At 56.9% G+C, this 20437-nt stretch overlaps 2 protein-coding genes across 3 annotated transcripts in view; both read right to left on the reverse strand.

The window, feature by feature from the left end:
• Nucleotides 1-462: 462 nt before the first annotated feature.
• Nucleotides 463-19057, reverse strand: SLC5A11 (solute carrier family 5 member 11). Of its 2 annotated transcripts, XM_019541846.1 has the most exons (18): nucleotides 18087-19056; nucleotides 17806-17917; nucleotides 14976-15084; nucleotides 10912-11094; nucleotides 10472-10543; nucleotides 9733-9837; nucleotides 9179-9238; nucleotides 8289-8393; nucleotides 7477-7582; nucleotides 6922-7002; nucleotides 6257-6462; nucleotides 5687-5822; nucleotides 4876-4983; nucleotides 4021-4171; nucleotides 3401-3569; nucleotides 2743-2958; nucleotides 1897-2059; nucleotides 463-785 (listed from the first exon to the last, which is right to left on the reverse strand). In XM_019541846.1, the coding sequence occupies exons 4-18, from the start codon at nucleotides 11047-11049 to the stop codon at nucleotides 565-567; spliced, it is 2037 nt and encodes a 678-aa protein (XP_019397391.1). In that variant the 5' UTR covers nucleotides 11050-11094; nucleotides 14976-15084; nucleotides 17806-17917; nucleotides 18087-19056; the 3' UTR covers nucleotides 463-564. The 2 variants fall into 2 exon arrangements, with proteins under 2 accessions (XP_019397391.1, XP_019397392.1); XM_019541847.1 differs by lacking the exon at nucleotides 463-785 and having other exon boundaries at nucleotides 1898-2059; nucleotides 2729-2958; nucleotides 18087-19057.
• GRID2IP (Grid2 interacting protein) overlaps nucleotides 18232-20437 on the reverse strand; it is a 67259-nt gene continuing 65053 nt past the window's right edge. Inside the window, 1 exon segment of the mRNA XM_019541848.1 lies at nucleotides 18232-20076. Within this exon segment, the coding sequence (XP_019397393.1) occupies nucleotides 20005-20076 (72 nt within the window). The 3' untranslated portion in view covers nucleotides 18232-20004.

Genomic DNA, 20437 nt, shown 5'->3' on the forward strand with positions numbered 1-20437 from the left:
CGCCCCTCTCGGCCGCACCATAGCGCGGGGCGCTCTGGCACCTCCTCTCGATGGTCGCACCCCCGGGCGGGGCGGGGTCGGCGGCCCGGGCGAGAAGGGCAGATGTGGCGTCTGGGGCCGGGGTTGGGAGGCTGAGCGGCAGCAGCGCGCATCGCCCCAGGGCTGCCGGCAGCGAACGTGGCCGCCGCTCCCCCACGTTCAGTTCCCCAGACCGCGTGGGCCAGGCGACTCTGCTCGGAGAGGTGGATGTGGCCCTGGGGCCATGCTCAGACCACCCTTTCCCAGTGGTCGGAGGATGCATCGCTCCATGGAACGGCTCCCAGCGGGCCCATCCGCCGTGGATGTGGCTAAGCTCCCCGTGCTTGGGCGTCCTGGCCCCAGAGGTGGGCCCAAGCCCTTCGTCCGGCGCGGCGGCAAGGCTCTCTCTGGGTGTTCCCCTGCGGCCCGTGAGGAAGGATCGCAGACTGCATCACCTCTTAGTTAATAATTATTACTATTTACACCCATCTAAACAGGAAGGCCTGGGATTAGGTGACGGTGTCCCTGGTGTCCTGTGGCGAAGCACTAGGCATAGTAACCCCAGAGAAAGATCCCGGCGCACATGCAGAGGATCAGGTTCACGTTCAGGATGTGTTTCACCAACGGGTCCTCATGCAGGGCAGCCACAACCGGCTCAGGCTTGGTGGGAACTGCGTCCTCAGGGGAGCGCTCGTGTTGGCTCTCCATCCCACAGAGCCACAGGAAGATCCTCATTGCCTTGGAGCGCCTTTTGGTGTGGGCAGCACCTAGAGCAATAGTAAACAGTGAGGTGCGAAGTCCATGTAGGGGACGAGCCTTGAACACCAGCACTCCTAAACACATCACTTTAACACTGCCACATACACGACCCAGGCTGCAGCTCCTCACATGAGGAGCGTGTGAACCACCAAGATCTAGGGGACTCCTCTAGTGGGTTCCGCTTATCCCTGCGGTCTCATTCCTGCCCTGCAGGTCTCAGTTCAAAACCTGCAGCCCCAGTGTTTCACAGGACACTACCCATCACCTGTATCAGCTGGTGCCCATCAGTTCCCATTGCACTCCATGTGCTTTCACCTCTCTTGGACTAGCACTCTGCCTATTCCAAGCCCCAGGCTTGTGGCTGCAGGTTCCCCAAACTCCATTGCAGGAGGGCACGTGCAGCTGGATGAGGAACCGGGAATGCCAGGACCCAGCACACAAGGAGGGAGCTGGAATGCCAGTTGCAGCAAGCCCACCCCCTCAGTCCTCTCTATTCATTCCTTGCCCCTCTTCCTGCTGCTTTTGTTGCATGTAAAGGAATCTGCAGCCACAAAGTCTGGAAAGCTGCTGAAATAAGCCCAGGCTTTCCAGACCTGTGACAGTCATCATTTCTAAAGTGTGAGAAATGCAGGCTTGGGTGACATGTCTGCACCCAACGCAGGCAAGGAAAACATGCCAACAAAAACGGCAAGCCCTCCTTCACCGCCCCCTGAGAGTGCAGCTCAGACTTCTCTGCTTTCCCTGATGCAAGAGCTGGTCTGAAGATACCAGTAGGATGAGAAGTGAGCTTTCAGGGAAATGCTTGCAGTTTTGCTCCCAGTTTTCAGCTCTCCCATCCCATGGGCAGTTCAACCCCTAACACAGTGGTGCACACCATTTTCAGTGCCCTGTCCCTGTCCAGCTCCCTGTTTGATAGCAAGCACGTGCCATTCTATCAAGAGGTGTAGGTGAAACATAAGCCCCTGATCTACAGTCTTAGCAGGTAAAAGGCATTTAGTATCGTGGAGACAAGCAATCTGAAAGATACTGCAGGAGTCATTTAATGCTTCCTGCCTTTCTGAAGTGCCTGGGGTTGGGTTTAACTGCAGTGGCTGCTGTGGGGAGCAATGGGGCACTCACTTGTGTTGTCGTTGGGAATGCTTTCAGAAGCGACACTGAAATCCATCGGGACGGCCGGACGCTCAGCTTTGCCTCCTCCACTTACAGCATCAGGAAAAGAGCCACCAGCTGCAGCTTTCGTGGGTGGTGGATCCCAGCGGGTGGACCAGGTAAGACGACTGATCTGGTGGCAGGAAGAGGGGTGTTATAGAAAGTAGTTTTAAGGGGATGCATCAGCTTGGAGGGGCGACACCTTTTAGGAAGTCTCAGGGCTGAGTTCTGGTCTGACACCCAAGCCGCACGCTCAGAGCTGCTAACATCACTAACCACAGGGACAATTTTTAGTGCCAGAGCTCTGCTCCCATGGGGGATAACCTCACGTGGCAGGTGGCCCATTCCCCCAGGCCTGCAACCTGTGCCCGGTTCTGCAGGGCTCTTCCTTTTGCATTATCTGGGCTATGGCACCATGATGCAGGGCCAGGCCCTGGTGGGGGCAGGTGCCTCTGTTTGCCTGGTGAGATTTGACCTGTATCAAGCAGGATGGGTTATGTGTACTTCCCTAAGAAGGGATCTAGCCAAGGGGTTCTGTGGGGAACCAGCCAGGAGCTCATCAAGGAGACACCTGATGCCAAAAACTATTTGGGGGAAGCGGCAGATTCGTCACAGATGAAGTGAGACATGTTGGGACTGTGACTTCACAGGACAGGGCGGCTGTCCAGACCACGGCCCTGTTGTGGTATCATGATGTTCCCACATGCAAAGGATGCATGAAGACTCCCGTCCCGCATTGCTGACATACGTGTGACCTGGGACATTGCCACACCTCCGTGAGAGAGGAGCAAAAGGAACCTACAGGGGGTGACTCACCATTTCCTCGGAAGGGGGGTCTGTCAGCAGGCTCACGACCATGGCCGTGATGGTGGTGATGGCAGCAAGGATCATAGAGAAGTAGAGGTAGTGCACGTATTTCACCACAGCGGGTCTGGTGTCTGGCTGGCTGCACTGTGGCTGGGGGTAGATGAAGTCCAGCACCATCCGAATGAGGCCCAGCAGCAGCCCCACCACCAGGCCCCAGAACGCACCCTGGGGAGCAAAGATCATGGGAATAGGAAGCGCATGTTGGCATTCTGTCTGTGCACAGCACCCAGGCCCAGCACCTTGCTAGCTGCTCTGTCCAGGTGGGAAGGGAAGGGAGCCTGGTTGGCCCAGCCACTATGTCTTCCTCCTCGTGCTGGTGTTGTGTGCGAACATCTGCCCTACCCCAGCCAGTGTCCTGCTGATGGAGAGGAACCAGGCAGAGGCTCTGTCCCCTCATGCAACCATCTCATTGGCTGCCCAGGAGGAGCAGGGCAGTGGCATGGGGTGGGTGCACTTCCTGGCACCTCCCATCGGGGTAAGGCCTTCCCAAGGCACTGTCATACTGCAGGTGCTGTGCTGTGGGTGCACCAAGCCCCTGCCCCTCTGGCTACTCTGAGGGAGGCTAAGCTGAGCTCCCAGCACACACCGTGGGGCACTGGGGTAATACCTTCTCATTTGTCCTCTTCCAGAAGCAGCCCAGGATGAAAACCATGGCCACAGGGGGCTGCAGGTAGGAGCTGATGGACTGGATGTAGATGAAGAGCTGCCCCCCCTGGCTGGCCTGCACCAGTGGGATCCACAGGATGGAGACCACGACGAGCAGCAGCACAAACACCCTGCCCAGGAAAGCCAGTCACTGCCCCTTCTCCTCCAGCCACTGCTTGAGCAATTCCCCCTCTACCCCCATCGCCCCTTCTTAGCATGATGGTGCTCTTCAGGACTCAGCTCTTGGTCATCTGGTCCATGGTCTATCTGGCTCAGTCCCACTCCTTTCTCAGCCAAGTCCAGCCTCTCACAGATGCCACTTCTACATGGTCTGTGCCACTGCTGTGACCTCACCATGCCTCAGCTCTGCCATCAGCCGATGGGGTTGGATTCCTGCCCAAGACCCTTGGAAGGAGCTTGTGACTGTGGCTGTTCCGCAGAACGTGCCCTGAGCCAGAAGGGCCTGGGTCTGCTCCCCTTTGTTCCTAGGTCCCACCAGGACAGACGGGAGCCATGGGAACCTCTCCAGGCCCCAGCCCCACTTGCCTACCCCACAGCCTGCTGGGCTGCACTGGGCCCTACCTGCCAACAACCATGAGCTCCCACTCTGAGGAGCGGGGCCGGAAGTGGCGCCACAGGTCGATGGTGAAGATGGTGCTGGCGCTGTTGAAGATAGACGTCAGGGAGGACATGAGGGCCGCAATCATCACTGACATCATCAGGCCCCGGAGCCCTACAGACCAAGGTAGGGGCACCCGTCTCATTGCTGCCCATGGAAAGCAGCCTGAGCCCAGCGTCCCTCTCGGGGCAGGCCCCTCTGACAACCACCTGCTGCACACTCCTGAGCTTGACCCTTTGTGCTGCAGACAGCAGCCCTCCCAGCCCAAAAAAGCTTATCCCCCTGTACCCTTATGGCTGCCCTAGTCTCCTCGCGGGGCGGGGCACAGGCTTTCCTCTGTCCTGCCTGCTGGGTGGCTGAGAGGCACCTGAGCTACAAGTAGGGGACAGGCCCCATCTGCCCACTCCTGCATGGACAGTGATTGTGCTCCCTGGAGGGCTCCAGATACCCAGATGCTATGGTGATGGTCACAGCCATGGCCCTCGCCCTCTAGGGAACCAGCCATGCCCAGCGGCATACATAGACTTTCCATGTGCTGGAGCCAGGCTCCCCAACAGGAAGATAATGGACAGGGCTGGCAGGGGCTCCTGGGACCATCAGGTCAAAGCACTTGTACAATACCAGACGCAGGAGCCACTGGGGGTAACTCCTGTTTATACCATGACCTCCTTTATAACATCTCGTCTTGGCTTAGAAATCACAAGTGCTGGGGAGTCCCTGACAGCCCCTGATCAGCCTCTCGGTGACCCACTCCCCTCACCATGACACTGGTGCCGTAGGCCTAGCTTTGCACCTGTCCTCATGAGCAAGCTTCTTACCTAGGGGCAGGAGCTCGATGACCAGCTTGGGGTAGGCAATGTCAGAGCAGCCGGACGGGTTGCCACAGATTTGCTTGCAAACCTCTGGGTCCGCACAAGCCACCAGATCTGTGAGAGATTGGGGAGGGGGCAGCAATCGGGAGCTGTGAGGAATGAGTCCTGCTAAGTTATAAGCAGAGGATGATGTGGGCCTGCCCTTCTAGGCAGAGGAGCATGTGGAGCACTGGGCATTTGCCTTCCTCAGCTCCCAGCAGTGTAAACAGCCCTCATCCAAAATGTGCTGCACAGCTGGCTTTCCTCATGCCCTGTCTCCTTCCCTGTGACCGCTGTCTTGCCTGAAGTGAATGGCACATGCTGACAAAGGCAGGCCTGTGTGTGGCCAGGCCCTGGGCACCATTAGGGAGCTAGTGGCTCAAGGCTGTCCCTTTCCTCAGTGCTGTAGACCTGGGCTCCAGGCCCAAAGAAAGCAGCATCGGGAGCTGAGTTAGTACTGGGAGTCCTGGTGGCTTGAGACATGCCTCGTTAAGGAAAGGGTCTGGTTCCCAAGAGCAAGTGAGGAGCAGACTAACAAATCCATTAGAAGGAAAAAATAGTTACTGCCATCCACTCCAAGCTTGCCTTATTTGAATCCACCAGGGTAAGACCAGGTCTGTGACCTGAAAGGAAATCTCTGGGGTGAATAGCACTCTTCTGCTCCTGGCACTTGAGCCATCACAGCCTTTTTTTTGTTCTGCAGGGCCTGTCCACTGGGTGCTGCGCAGCCACTGCAGTCCATGATGACAGACCTGGACACATCTCCCTCAGCTCTTACCTGGGAAGAGGATCCGGCTGATCATGCCTGGCATCACCATCATGAAGAGGGGCAAGATCTTCAGGTAGGAGGTCATCAGTGAGCCTCCTTTGGCATGAGAGAGGTTCTTAGCAGCCAGGGACCTTTGGACGATGACCTGTGAATCAGGAGAACAGTTTTGTTCAGGGTCTGGTGGCAAGTGGAAAGAGTAACATGGTGGTGGGATGTGGATTTCTGTGTCCGGCTGCCCCTTGGCTCTGGGAGCCCAAGATAATCTGGCTGTCAGTGGCAGGAGATAATGAGCAATCAGGCCATTAGTATCGTTAAGCAGAGAGAAGGATGTGAGGTCATGTGGGTTCATGCCAGCCCCTTCTGTTGCGGGTTCGTGTCGTGCACATTTCACTCCTGTGTTCTGACGGTCCTAAAGCAGTCGGCTATACACTGCCGGGGGGTCAGTGACTCCGGATTTGGGTTTGAAGCCACCAGATTCCCAGTCAACCTGGGCTCTGTCGCAAGCCTGGGGCTGTTCTGAATCTTGGCTGGCCTCACAGCACATCTAAAGGTTATATTATCTGACAAGCCATGACCCACCTGATCTGTACACCAGTACCAAAGGGACGGGATGGTCATTCCAACCAGAACGCCCGGCCAGGGGAGGTCAGAGGTGACAGGGTCTCGGAAAATGTGGAAGGCATCGTCTCGCGGCAAGCCACAGCTGCTGTTTGCTTTGTGGCTGCTGGCAATGGCACTGAAGTATTTGGCTTGCAGAGCTTCAATCCCACCGACCTTAGCAAAGCCTAAAAAAGAGCACAGGAAGCAGATGCTGCATTGCCCATGAAATCTTATGCCTTTCAGAACAAGCTAGTCTTTATGGTGCAACCCTGCCCTGCCTTCAGCCTGATTACAGCCTACCACGACTACCTGCCCCCTCAGGTATGTTAGTGGAATTGGATCTAGAGTGGCAATCACAGTTTATATGTCATTAGTTACTGATCGAGAGGTTTGGATGGCTCTGGTATGGTATTGATATGGTATTTGCAGGTTCAGACCATGGCTTGCCTTTTAATATTTTCATGGAGCATCTATGCATTTTTCCCTCATTGGGAATGATCATGGTATGAATGGCAAGCCCAGCTGTTCTCCTGGGACTATCAGGACCAATGAAGTGGGTTGGTTTGCTCTGTTTGCCCAGGCTCAGGCTGGGAGCCCGGGCATTGTCAGGTGAAGGCCCCCCTGGCTCCCTGGTGCATACTCACTAAAACCCATGAGTGTTAGCGCCCCGATCAGCATGATGAAGGTCTGCAGGGCGTCCGTGTAGATCACAGCTGCCAGGCCACCTGATGGGAAAGCAGAAGAGATGAGTCATGGGGGATGGGCTGTTTTGAGCAGCGACGGCTCCTGCACTGCCAAAGGGGGCTGCCAAGCTCTCCAGCCCCCAGGCTTGGCCTGAGGTGTCCCAAAGATGTGGCTTGTTCTGACTGTAGTGGGAGGACTGAGACCAGCTCCCTGGGGACATTTGCCTGAAATTGCTCATGGGCTGAACTGAAACAGAGGCCGCCTTGGGCAGCCCATGAGGGCACCAAGGGATGATACTGGCACATGCTTACATGCTGTATCCTCTTTCAGGGCTTTGCCTGGCTTGGCTGCTGGAAAGGGCAAGCACCTTTCATTAGCTGTGGCATGATCAACAGTGGGACATGCAGAGAGCAAAGCAAGCGCGGTGCCAGCGCAGGTTATCCTGTACACCTGGGCAAGGGGGGGCTGTGGCGCGGTGCTATGTCCTGTCTGGGGTTTGCAGTGTGGAGACACACCTGCTACTGTGTACACTGCTGTGATGGCCAGCAGACCCGTGACTGCCACATAGAGGTCCCAGTGCAGCGCCTGCTGGATGAACAGGGCCCCCGCATACATGTCCACCTAATGGCAGAGAGAGTGAGTGTCATCACAAGTGAGCCCAGTGGGGCTGTGTGAGTGCAGGATGTGCAGTGGGTCCCAACCTGCCTGCCTTTTTACTCCCTTCTGGCTGGCTGTTTTCCATCAGTTTTCAGAGCAGCTTTCCCTGAGGCACATCACTCCCCAGTGCAGCCCCACCTCCTCCCCCTGCCCCCCATCCATGGTCAGCTTCAAAGGTGCAGCCAGGCACAGCTGGGCCCTGGACTCAGAGGACAAACACCTGCCAGGAGTTTTCTCATTTGGCCCAACCCCACCTCCATGGGGTAGTTAATTAGTAGCCAGCAAGGTGTTGCACAAGGATTGATTAAATTATTTATTGAAAGTCCTGAGAGCAGTAAATCACTAGAGGAGACAGCAGGCTCCTGGCTCACACTTTCCCATCCATCCTGCTGACACTGGGGTCGCGTCTGAACACGCCAAGACCTGGGCAGTTACCCTGGTGCAGGGATTGAACACCAGACATTCACAGGAACGAGGGCGGTATGAGCCATTCTCACCATGCTCCCTGCTCCTGCAGCACATCCTGCTGCTCCCTCTTGTGCCCCCTTGGGTGCTTTCGCAGCCCTCCTTGCAGGATGTGTCCAGGGCCAAACCCCACCTGTATTTCTCAGTGCTGACAGCCACCTCCCAAGAGCATTTGCCTCAGCTGCCTTCCCATACCCTCACTTACAGAGATCTTGGTGAAGATGTAGATGAACAAGTAGAGAACCGCCAGGAAGATCTGGATCCTTTTGCCTCCGAAGCGGCGCCTCAAGTACTCGGGCATGGTGGTGACCTGCATGGACAGAGAGCCTGCCAGAGGAGGGGCCATGCAGCAGCTCTCTCTGAGTGGCAGAGGCTGGGCAGAGGGTCCCAGCTGGTGGCTCTGTTGGCATTGGGCTGCATGTGCCTCAGTATCATGGTCTCTTGGGCACTGAACAGCACCAGTGTCTTGCCACTCAGGTCTGGCACACGGGCCAATGCAGCCACTTGCAGATGGCAATAACAGTGCCCGCTTCCCCTCCAGTGCTATGAGAGCTCTGCCTGCTCTATCCTCTGCTTTCTCTGGGCTCTTCGAGCCCCCTGGGGCCAGGAGTGCTGAGCCCCAGAGCTCTGGCTTTGCTACCCAGGCGATCGCCTGTACTGGTAAAGCCATTTGTGCCAGTGGCTTGGCTGTGTCTGTCTCGAGGACCCAGGAATTCCTCCTCCCATTCCTGTGTCAGGGATGTGCCACTTCCCCTGAGCTCAGGTGTCTGTTTCCAAGGGGGCACTTAATTTTGGCAGGGAAACATAGCATCCAGGGATCCAGGCAAGGGCTAGGCCACCCCTTCCTCATCCCCCCTCTTACTTGGGCAGTCACAACTTCCTGCAAGGAGTTTCCTGACTCCCCTCCCTGGGGAGAGCCCCTGGATACGACCTGCTGACTGTCACTGAGTGAGCAGAGCAGACCCATGAGTGAGTGAAGGGGACACAGCTTCTGCAGGAGCTTTGCCTGAAGCACCGGCCTTCCTAACCAAACCTGTGCACTGAACAAGAGGGTTGCGAAGGCAACTGCTGCACCCAGCCCAGCTGTATACTCACCCCTGCTGCTATGTAAATCGGAAGGAATAGCCAGGCCAGCACCAAGACACAGAACATGCCCTGCGAAGGAAGGGGAGATGCAGGTCAGGGGCTGGCAGTGCTGGGGTCAGATAGCTCCTGCACACACATGCCTCCACATGTGACCGTGTGTCTGGGCCTCTGCCCAGCTGTCACAGAGGCTCCGTGGAGCCAGCACCTGGCCACGGTTCTCCAGCTCATCCTGGAGGGCTCTAGGCATCTGGAGTTGGGGACTAGACTCCAGATCAGGAGAGGAACTGTTGGATCCAGCACAGTGACAAGACAGCGCTGCCCCCACCAAGCCTGCGCAGCAGGAGTGTATTGATCTGAGCTGCTACAGAAGCACAGTACAGCTGGGCAGGACCCTAACTCAGAGTGCAGCCCAATGGACCCACACCTCCCAGCTTCGTCATGCCTCATCCTGAGACAGCACAAGCAGAGCATCCTCCAGCAGAGAGGTGGAGAGCGACTCAGTGGTGCCACCTGGCAGGAGCTAGACGGGGGCCCACGCTCCCGAGAGCCATGGCCACACTCACGTTCCACTCGTAGGCTGTAGCAGCAATACCCGAGGCTGCCCCCGATCCTGCCAGGCCAATGAAATGCCCGCTGCCCACATTGCTGGCAAACAGGGAGGCGCCCACCTGCAGGGAAAGAGGGAGTCAGACTTAGGGGTGACCCTTGGGTAAGCCTCATCCAAACCACTCACGCAGTCACGCCAGCTCCAGGGCCTGGGCTTCACCTTCCTGCAGCCAAAAGCAGTGAAATCCTGCCATCCCTTGCTGCCTTTCCTCCCCTTTTCCCTGTCTGCTTTACTCTCCAGGCACCTCTGCCCAGCATCCTTCCTTCCCTCAGGGCCTGTTGCTCATCCCAAGGTTTGCTCCAGAGCTCCCTGCTTCTGATTCAGCAGGGTGTTCCCGTCAGCAGGGCGTTTTCACAGGAACAGAACCAGGCCGGAAGTTTCCTCCTGCCTGCCACCAGGGCATCACAGTCCTTGCCTCCACACTGGGAGCCCCTCAGACAAGCAAAGGGGCCTTGTGAGAATGGGTGCAGCAGTCCAGGATGCCAGGGCACCAGTTGGGTGTCTCCTCCCAGAGACCTGTCCACCCCAGGCTTTGCAAATTCCAGCTCAAAACTGGAGGAAAGCACTGAGCCTGGCCAGGGAGCTGAGCACCAGGGAAGCAAGCGGCACACTCCGGTCCTCGTGTCTGCAATACACTGGCATCCTCTCAGCAGAGGGATCCCACAGGATGCAAGCATCACCCAGGCAACACTTACGGGCCACCACACCATGTCCCCACCAGCCAGGAAGTAGCCCTTCACCGTGTTCCTCTGGGTCTTCCACATGGACTGGGGAGGAAAGACAGGGCAAGAATGTCAGACCCCCATGCACGTGGCCCTAGCACCCTGCAAGCCCAGTGCCCTGTTGCCAACAGGCCCACTCCAGATCCATGAGGCGCGTGAGCCAATGATGGTACAGAGCAACGTGTCTTCTGACATCCGCTGCATCCCGGGTAACACTGATCAGGTTGGGACCAGACTCACAACCCTGGAGTCCCCCGTGCATAGACCTCTCCAGCACAGCCCGTGGGATGCCGTGGCTGGGGCTGCAGCCATTCCTATCCAGGCTGGCCGAAGCCAAGCTGGAGACCTGACGGAGCCAGGCACAGATGGACTATGCCAGCGCAGCTGGGAGACCTGCAGAGGTACTGCCTTACCCACAGTCCGACGGCCAGGACAAAGAGGAAGTACAGGACGAGGACAGCAATGTCTATGGCTTCCAGCGTGTGCTGAGGAAACGCGTCCCACTTGGGCGTGATGGAGGTGCCAGGCGGAGTGCTGTGGGTGCTCTCCATGGCTGCTGGTCAGGGCGGCACTCCTCTTCCTCCGGGTGCATTTATCTGGGTGAGAGCAGGCTCACTGTTACTGGGAGGCACGCAGCTCCAGCAGCACAACTCTATGCCGAGTGCCCCGCGGGGCTTGGGCACCCTGGCTGTGGCCAGGATTCTGCTCAGGCCAGTGCTGCAGGGGAGACAGTTGCATTCAGCTGCGGCCAGGGATCCCTGTCACTGCCATGGAGCAGCTGGAGACTGAGCCAAGGAGGGTGGCTCGGGCAGTCTAGTCGGTGAAGCCAGCAGTGCGGGGGGAGCAGTGGAAATTTTCCTGCTTGACCCTCTTAAGGGCTGGGCCAGGCCCAGAGGAGCCAGCTCGAATCACCTCACTGGCAAGCCCAGACTCCTGGCTCTGAGAACCAACCCCTCCACATAGCACCCAGCATGAGGAGACTTGGCAGCCTCGCGCCAAGCAGAGTATGAACCCTCAGCCCTGGGCAGGGCATGGAGGTCCCAGGGCAAGCCCTGTGTGAGCAGCTGATATACGAACAGCCTGGGCAGGGTGTGCAGGGACCGGCTGGAATCCTGCAGCGGGGTCAGAGGGCTGCGCTGCCAGCTCCTAACCAGGGGCTTCCTGCATCCCCAGGGCACTTGCAGCAAGGGGGAATGGGCCAATTCCTTTAGTTCTCTTTTATGAGCCTGTTCTTCCCAGCCTGGCTGCAGGGCGGCATGTGGGGCACTGGCTGGGCTGAGCAGCCCAAGTGCCCTGCTGGTGCCCTGTGCAGCTAGGGCACAGATGCTTTCCCTGGGGAGAGTCTGGAGGCTGGGAGTCAGTATCCGTTGTCTCCAAGGGAAACACCTGCTGCAGGACAGGTCCCAGGTGAGTGGCTCCGGCAGCCACAGACAGGGAGCAGGTGATGCTGTAGGGGCCAGGGAGTATCCCCCCCCTTCCCACCACCGGGCCTTCTTCAGTTTGAGAAGGCGCACTGAGCGAGGTCTCCCTGGGTCCCACCAGCATCTCGCTGTCCAGTGCTGCCCTGAAAAACCTTTACCTCTCCTGCCCCTGGTGTGCACAAAGGTGGTTCCCTAGGACAGGGCTCCGGTTCAGGGGCTCACTCACTGTGTCATAGCCCCTCAGGGGGCTGGGGTGGAAGCGGCTCCGGGGCCTTGGTGACAGCCTGGTCAGGCTGGGGGCGTTTGCTGCTCCTTGCTCCCTTGGCACCCACTGGCAGACAGGCAGATCCCTTGGGCACTTGCAGCACAGCCCTCGTGCTTCTACCCGAAGAAAGAGGGGAGGGGGAGCCTGCCTCTCTCAAGGGACCTGAGACTGAGTTGCACCCTGCTTCTGCGGGGCAGCGTCTGCCTGCTGCTGCTCTGGCAGTGGCACGGAGCAGCCCTGTGCAGCACGGCGCAGCCAGGAGCAGACAAACGAGTTCTCCCACAGGACGTCCCAGCCCCCTCCAGGAAGCATGAGCTGGGACAGCCCCTCCTCCGTGAGTGTTCACTGTGCTTCCATCACTGGCCTCACCTGTTGGCCAACACAGGCTGAATTAGCATCGCCAGGAGACAGCTCTGACCAGCAGCTACCAGCCCCAGACAGCCCACAGGCTGGACACAGCTTTCCTGTGGGGCACAGCTTGTCCCTGCACCTGCATAGGGCAGGCTCCCAGGAGCTCATCTAATGCCATCACGTGTGGAGCCAACACTGCAGATGGACCAGGAGGACAGCACAGCCTTCCCTGCTTTGCAGTGCACTGGGCAGCTGGCTGGCCAGCCCCTGCATCCTGAATGCCTGTCTGGAGCCCAGCCCTCCAACACGCTGCATCATGGGGAGCTGTGGCTGTACACCTGGAAGAGGTGGAACGAGTCCCCTTGGAAGTTATGGTCCAGTGCCTGTCTTGAGAGCAGCACATGGGAATGCACCGTACTTGGTGCTGCTGCCGCCTGGCATTTCTGCAGCTGCTTCACCCCTCGCCACAGCCCCAGGCCCAAGCAAAGCTTGGTCCCCGAAGCTCTGCTGACAGGTAGTGCCTTAGGCCTGCGCGAGTTGACAGCGATCCGATCCGGCTTTGGATCTGGGCACTTTGGATGTCGGCGATCCGATCCAGACCTCTGACTGGGTTTCCGCCTCGATCCAGCCGAAGCTTTGGAGCCGCCTCAGAGATCTGGCCATAGGATATAATGGGGAATCAATGAAAATATATCTATAACTTTGTTGTTTCTTGTCCAATTTGGATGAAACCTGCGGGGATGGTAGCCTCTGCTGAAAGCATGAAACCTGCCAAGTTTCAAGAATATCGGTGCAGGAGTTTGGGGGGAACTGTACTCCAAATTCTTGAAAGCCAGACTCATGTCACAGTTGTGTCACACCACAGCGGGGTGAAAACTGCAGGGGTGGTGGCTCTTACTGAGGCCGCAAAGCCTGCCACGTTTCAAGGAGATCAGTGCAGGGGTTTGGGGGGAACTGCCCCCCAAGCTGCGGACAAGCAGAATTCGTGACGTGGGTGACACTGCGTGTGCTAAGGCGCGGCGGGGTGACAGCTGCAGGGATGGTGGCCCCTGCTGTGATGCTGCCAGGTGTGGAGGAGATCGGTGCAGGGGGGTCCTGGGGCCCCGCACCCCTAGCTGCTGACGGGCACAACTTGTGCCAAGACCGTGTCTGTCTTGGGGCAGTTGATTGTCTGTATTGAGTCTTTCCTCTCCTTAGCCTGGTGTTGTAGGTGCTAATTGACGCTCGTTAGGTCATTGTGTAGTAGCTGAGTCCTGTGTATTGAGCTGATCCCTGGTCCCTGAGTGAATCATGATTGATTGATTGATTGGTAACTGGGAACACGGCAGCGCAGCAGCCAGGCCTGCAGCCGAGACAGTGACAGTCAGTCCCACAGCACCCCGGCACCAGTTTTGCTTGTCTGCAGCTTGAGGGGCAGTTCCCCCCAAACTCCAGCACCGATCTGCTTGAAACTCGGCAGGCTTCGTGGCCTCAGTAAGGGCTGCCACCCCTGCAGTTTTGACCCCCCTGGGGTGTAACACATAGACGTGACGTGAGTTTTGCTTTCAAGAATTTGGGGTGCTGTTCCCCCCAAACCCCTGCACCAATCTTCTTGAAACTTGGCAGGCTTCATTCTCTCTGCAGTGCCTACCACCCCTGAAACCTTCATCCAAATCAGACAAAAAACAACAAAGTTATAGATATTTTATTGTTTCCCCATTATACCCTATGGCTGGATCTCCAAGGCGGCTCCGAAGCGCTTCGGGAAGCCGAATGAGGCCAGCGCCTTGACCTGGGCATGCTGCTTCGGACCCCGAAGTGTCTAAAGCTTCTCCGGATCCGAAGCTTTGTCCAAAGCCTCACACAGCCCTATAGTGCCTGCTGCAGGCACTCAACCATGTGGAGGGCTGGACCCGCTGCGCTGGGGCTGGTTCCTTCCTGCCTCTCCTGAAGCGTGTGCGGGTCTAGGGTGCAACACTTGTACAGTGCCCAGCGAAACAGGAGGGAGTTACCTTCCCAGAGGAGACTGGCTAAACAGGTACTGGTCTGTTGGCAGGATCCCCTGGCACGGCCCGAGGGGCATAGGAAGCTCTGCTGCTGCTGGTTGTCAGTGCTTGCTGTGCCTGGGGCCAGTGGAAAGTTTGCCTGTGTTGTGAATTCAGGTCACAGCCTGGTCTCCCCGGCTCCCTTGGCATGAGCGGCAGCGCTCCGCTAGGCAGGGGCTTGGAGGGGACGACATCCACGGCATCAGAATGAGCCAGCCCTGCATCAATGGTCCCAGCCGAGGTGGCTGCCCACGTGGTCCCCAACACCAGGGGGACTGTATTGTTCCCACGGCTTCTCATGCAGGATATTTTAAGCCTTCCCTGGGCTGCACAGGGCTAGCGAAGCCTAGAGCAGAACCGAACCTGCCAGGATCCCCAGAGTTCCCAAGCGCAAGGTAGAAGCTGAGGGCACTTACTGTGTCCGGCCAGGTCTCATTCTGCTCCCCTGCGCGCGGCACCAGCAGCCTCCTGCCAGCTGACAGCACGGCTTAAATATTGCCAGGGGATTGGGCTTTGCCAGCGAAGCTGTGAACGGTGTCACAAGGGACGAGAAGGAAAGTTTATGGGCAAAGTTAAACTAATTGGCCTACCCCACCCCCTAGATGCTCTCTGTGTCCCTGGCTCCTCTGGTGAGAAATGTGTTCTTGCTGTCAAGGCCCCAGGTCAAACTCCAAAGTGTGCCATTCACTTAAGCAATCATTCTAGCTAAAGGGGAAACAAGTGGCAGAGAGGGAAGTGCCCTGCTACCCCACCTGCCACCTCCCCACCCTCTTGGAGAGCTGAGATTGCAATTCGCCCCCCGGCCCTGGAGCTGTACAGAGCAGAGCCAAGCCCCATCTCCCCTTGTCCCAGCCCCAGGGGCTCTTATCCCAACCCCAGGTATTTGTTTCACACCCGGGGCCCAGCCTGAATCCAGACCTGCGCTCCCAGCCCAAGCGTATGAGAAACACGTGAAGTACAGCACCCATGTCAGATAGGAAATGGACAATAGAGGAAGCAGACCCCTCCTAGGGGAGGAGGCACCACAGCAGGGGGCACGGCATATCTCTCTGAGACCAGCAGCACCGGTCACATGCCAATCACATCTGGCTGGGCACTGCCCAGGAATGCTTGCTTGCCTCTGCCATGCTCAGCCTGGTGTCAGGTGAGCTGATCTCTAGCCCCAGCCCATGCTTTCAGGGTGTTTAAGACACTGGTGTGCCTCCAGTCATGTAGCTAGCCCAGGCACGACCTGCTTCCAGGTGCTGGGGTTTTTTGCTAGGATTTCAGTCTGTTTCCTTCTCTCTGGGTATTTTTACCAGCCTTTCAGCTGACCTGGCCTCGCTTCTGCTTTGGCCAGGGGTGACCTGCCCCGCCAGCTGGGAACGGAGCCACTGAGATGCCAGCCATCTCATGGCTTGGCCTTGCAGTGAACTTCCCCAGGGACCCGTCATCAGCTGCAGCTGAATAGAAGTATCTTGTCCTGTCTGTTGTCAATGTGAGCCCCCCCCCAGATCACAGGAGCATTGTGGTTTTGCCAAAGTTTTCAGAACAACTGGTGTCCCTCCCAGCACCCTGGCTACCAGAACCAGGAGCCAGGTTGCAAACTCTGTGTCTGTTGGCTTCATTTTCTAGGCCTGGAGGTCCAAGCGGGGACAAGCTGAGCACACGCCAAGGCTCGGAGCCCTGGGGGTCAAGGGAGTAAGATGAGCCCAGGATTTCATGCCCCATCTCAGGACTTTTGGGGGCCAACTCATAGCTTTGGGCTGCCTGGGGCAGGCAACACTGGAATGCAGTCTCTACCCTGCTCCATACCAGTGATCGTCTAGAACCGCAGCTGTGACCAGTGACAGACAGGCCTTGGGAAGGCTCAGGGTTGCCATCCAGACACCTGCCAGCCCCTGGTTCTTGTGCATGGCCATCAGCCCCTGCAGCCCAGAAGCACCTGGGACAGCGGTTTTGGCTGGGATTTCCATCTGTCTATGCAGGTTCCCTCGTGGCACCCACCCACACAGCATCACCACACATGAGCCACAAGGAACAGAGCGAGGCACTTGGACTCACTTTGAGATACATTGAGCCAAGCTGAGGGGCTGGTTCCTGGCTGGGGCCGAGCTGCTGCTGTTCTGCCTCAGCCCAGCAGCCTGTAGGGACTGGTTCAGGCCGAGCTCCGCTGGGACTCCATTAGGCTTTTCACCATCTTTCCAGCATTTCCTTACTTCTCGTGGGAACCAGCACAAAGCAAAGTGCCAGCCAGATTTGCTTCATTTACAGTGTGCCCAGCAATGGCTTGGGGATGATTCTGTTGCTTGCGTGGGAGGGAGACGATGTCTTCGAGGCTGTGCCAGGCCAGGAAGGAGCTCTGGCCGCTTCATGGTGCTCAGGGTGGTCACGAGGCTGCCTCCTGCATTCAGTGTTTCCTTCCCAAGGCCATGCGCACTGATGAATGAGTGAGCAAGTGGCAGGGCTGGGCACGAGCTGTTAACCATTAATGGCCCAAGGCTCAAGGGGCAGTGCTCGAATTATGCTGCTTTTGTCTATCTGGAGTGTGGGGCGTATCCATGAAGCAGTGAATGATTTCAAGGAAAGGTGAGGTATATTGTGCTGAGGCCTCATAACCAATTTAACTGGGGAACAGAATCACCGCAGAGCTGGCCCCAGGTTGGCACGCTCAATGGCACCCTGTAGGTTGCCTTCACTGGGCCTGTGCTTGTTAATTCAGGCTACTGCTCTACGGTCTGGGCTGTCACATTGTCTGAGCCAGCTGTGAATGGCTCAGAGCTTTGGGGAGGAAGATACATCTATCTGAACTGCCTGCAGCACAGAGTACCATCCCACTGAGTGGGTTTTGTCCCTGACACTTCGTGAAACTGTTAGGCCTGTGCTAAGGCCTCACTGAGCCAGGCTTAGCACAAACCTTTGCAGACAGGCAAAACTAGCAAGAGCAAAAAGACCCTGGGCTGGCATGATGAGAGATCACTCACCCTTTCTTCCCTGCTAGCGGAAATGCAGCTAGTGCTGTGGAAGAGAAAGCCCCCAGGGAATGCAAACTTTGCCAAAAATCACTTTGGAGAGGAATGCAAGTTACTGGCTCCTGCCCACACTAAATATTTGCTTCTGAGGACTGCAGCACGGCCAGCACTATTTTAAACTCCGTGTGCTGCTCTGAGACCTGAGTCACAGGGAGCCTCCCTCCCACTTATGCAATTAGCCCTTCTGTTTTGCTGTTGCCATTGAGATGGTAAAACAAGTTAAACCTCTGCCTACCTGGGCACTTATCTCTCAGGGGAATAAGAAGAGCTGTGTGAAAAACTCGGTCTTAAGATGTGCTGCCGCAGCATAGCCAACCACAGAAACCCACCCCACCTTCTCTGTAAGGCTGTTGTGAAAAACAAGGGTGTGTTATAAAGGAGGGTTTACATCAGATGGACTTGACTGTAGGTGGGAGACAGAAGGCAACAGCTTTATTTTGTGGAGTAGAGAGGGTTTGTGCAGAGGCTGACCTGTGGATATACACAGACTCCTTATATCAAATCGTGTAACCGTACCTCCAAAGTTCTGAGTCTTTGAAAATATTCACATAAAAATACCATCTGGGAACAAAGGGATCTGAGTCCTAGCTCTTCAGTAAAGTTACAACAGGGAGCAACATCCATGTACAGCATTTTCACTAGTGACCGTTTCAAAAGAGCCTCAAGTGGTTTAAATATTTAATGTGTCCTTAAAAAAAGAGGAGAGAGAGATCAGCTGGACACAGTCTGCAGCATCTGAAACGAAGAACAGAGGAGATACGTACACATTGCCCTATCGTCATCAATCAAGGAAAAAGACAGACAGGCCTGAGCATCTGGTAATACGATGCTGAAAGCTACCTGGCACTTAAATGGAGAACACTGGTGGAAGTATACATCACTGTCTACAGCAGGGCTTAAAAAAAAATACTGAAAACAAAGGGCTGGATGTTGATAAGGTCTCCTGTAAATAATGCACCAGTTGGTGAGTCAGTGCCGTTGGCGGACACTGTGATGGGACTTTTGCTCTGGCGTTCAGCGAGGAGACGTGTTTGGATGGGGGGTGTTACCTAGGCCAGGGCTGCTGCTGGAGCGTTTCGTGGCGTGGGATGTCAGAGCACGTCATGTTGGAAAGGCAACAAATGAGTTTTGCACAGAGTAATGCCTCGCAATGTTAATGCACCGGCAGGTCACTATCTGCCAGGACTGCAGCGAGCTGTGCTGCCGAGAGGCACATGCGCTGACCATAAGAATGGCATAGAGCTCTAGTCCCAGGGCAACATCCCAGATGTAATTACATTTACATATGGAATGATCAGAAGCCATGGGGACAGTAGTATGTGTGGGTCTGGAGTGCACAGGCCAGGCGGGCTTGGTCACAGATGTTCCCTGGGGGACTGCAGGACCTTGGGAAGCAGCTCAAAGGGTAGAGCACCCATTGCATTTTCTGCTAGACTCCCTGGCTGGTCTCAGACGTTACAAGGCAAGTCTTCTGCTGCTGAAAGGCATGCCAGTGCTTTGCAGATGGCCCAGGGATTTGCACTTTCCCTGGAGGCATCAAAACGCTCTCCCAGGCAAGTCTGCGTGGAACTGAAGCAGAAGATATTACCTTCCAAGTGAGCCGTCAGGACCCACCAGTCACAGACACAGGCCTAAGCAAAGAGCACGTGCATTTCAGAAGAGGGCAGGGAGATGGAATCAGATGGGATCTGTGTTCAGGAGCAAAACAGCTCTCCTGTGCACAGCTCTGGAAGCTGATTTCCTTCCATCCTCCCTAGGCCAGAGGGTTGAACCCTGACACACTGGCTCAGCCTGACTCAGGACTGGGTGTGTGGCACTGCGGGGGTGCAGGGGCTAGCAGTGCAGAGGCGTGGTCGGAGAAGGGGGTCGGCCTGACTTCTCAGGACCCACTGGCAGTTCCTGGGGAAGCCCATTCCAGCAGGGTCTGAGCCTGCCCAGGGCAGGGCAAACCTGACTCTGCTCTCATTCAGCCCACCAGTCCAGGAGTGGGGTGCAGTGCCAGAGAGCCTGGTCCTGGCTGCACAGGGAGTAGAGGAAGGGCCTGCGTGTACCTGCAGTGGAAGTCCCAGACAAGGAGTGTTTGTGACTGCCAGGACAGGCGAAGCATAAAAGCCAGAGGAGGGTTCTGGTAGCCTGAGGCACCTGAACAGCTGATGGTGGAACACACTGGGGATGTGGCTGCTCAGGAAGGAGACCGTGAAGCGAGAGCTAGCACAGTGCTTCTGCTGCAGCGGCAGCCCTGGGTGTGCCCCAGTGCCCAGCCCTCGATTCACCTGCAGTGCTGCTTCACTGTCCCTGTTAGCACAGATCAGCCCCTCCCCCTGGGGCCACCGTTCTGGTCTTGGCGCCCACCCCCTATTTACAGCCCACACCATGGGAACCGATTGCACTTGGTTGGCAATGAAGCGTTGCCCTTCGGGTCACCACCAGCCCATCACCAGGCGAGCGGGGAGGTCATCCTGGGACTGCGCTGGCTCTCGCCCACCTGCACGTCCCCCAGCGCCCGCTGCAGGGAGAGAAGGAGAACAAAGGAGATGGGACATCAGCAACAGCCAACTCTGCCCAGGGCTTTGCATCTGTCCTTAAAGGACCACCGGTCCCCATGTGAGCATACCCAGGCGGTCCTCAGCCCCTGCACTGGGCCCACTTGCAAGGCTACCAGTCAGCTTCGACTGTGGGACCCAGTGTGCTCACACCTAGGGCAGGCTTTCCCTTCCAAAGAGCCAGCAAGGAGCAGCTACTATCTTCTCCCCTGTCAGGATCCAAACCACAGGCTGCCAAGGTGAAGTCATGTGGCCCCATGCCAGCCTCCCAAGTTGGTCAGCTGCTGAATTCAGCTTTGGGTAAAGCTGTGGATTTAACTCGTC

Source organism: Crocodylus porosus, unplaced genomic scaffold (assembly GCF_001723895.1).
Source record: "Crocodylus porosus isolate Cpor-Errol unplaced genomic scaffold, CroPor_comp1, whole genome shotgun sequence".
Lineage (NCBI taxonomy): Eukaryota > Metazoa > Chordata > Crocodylia > Crocodylidae > Crocodylus > Crocodylus porosus.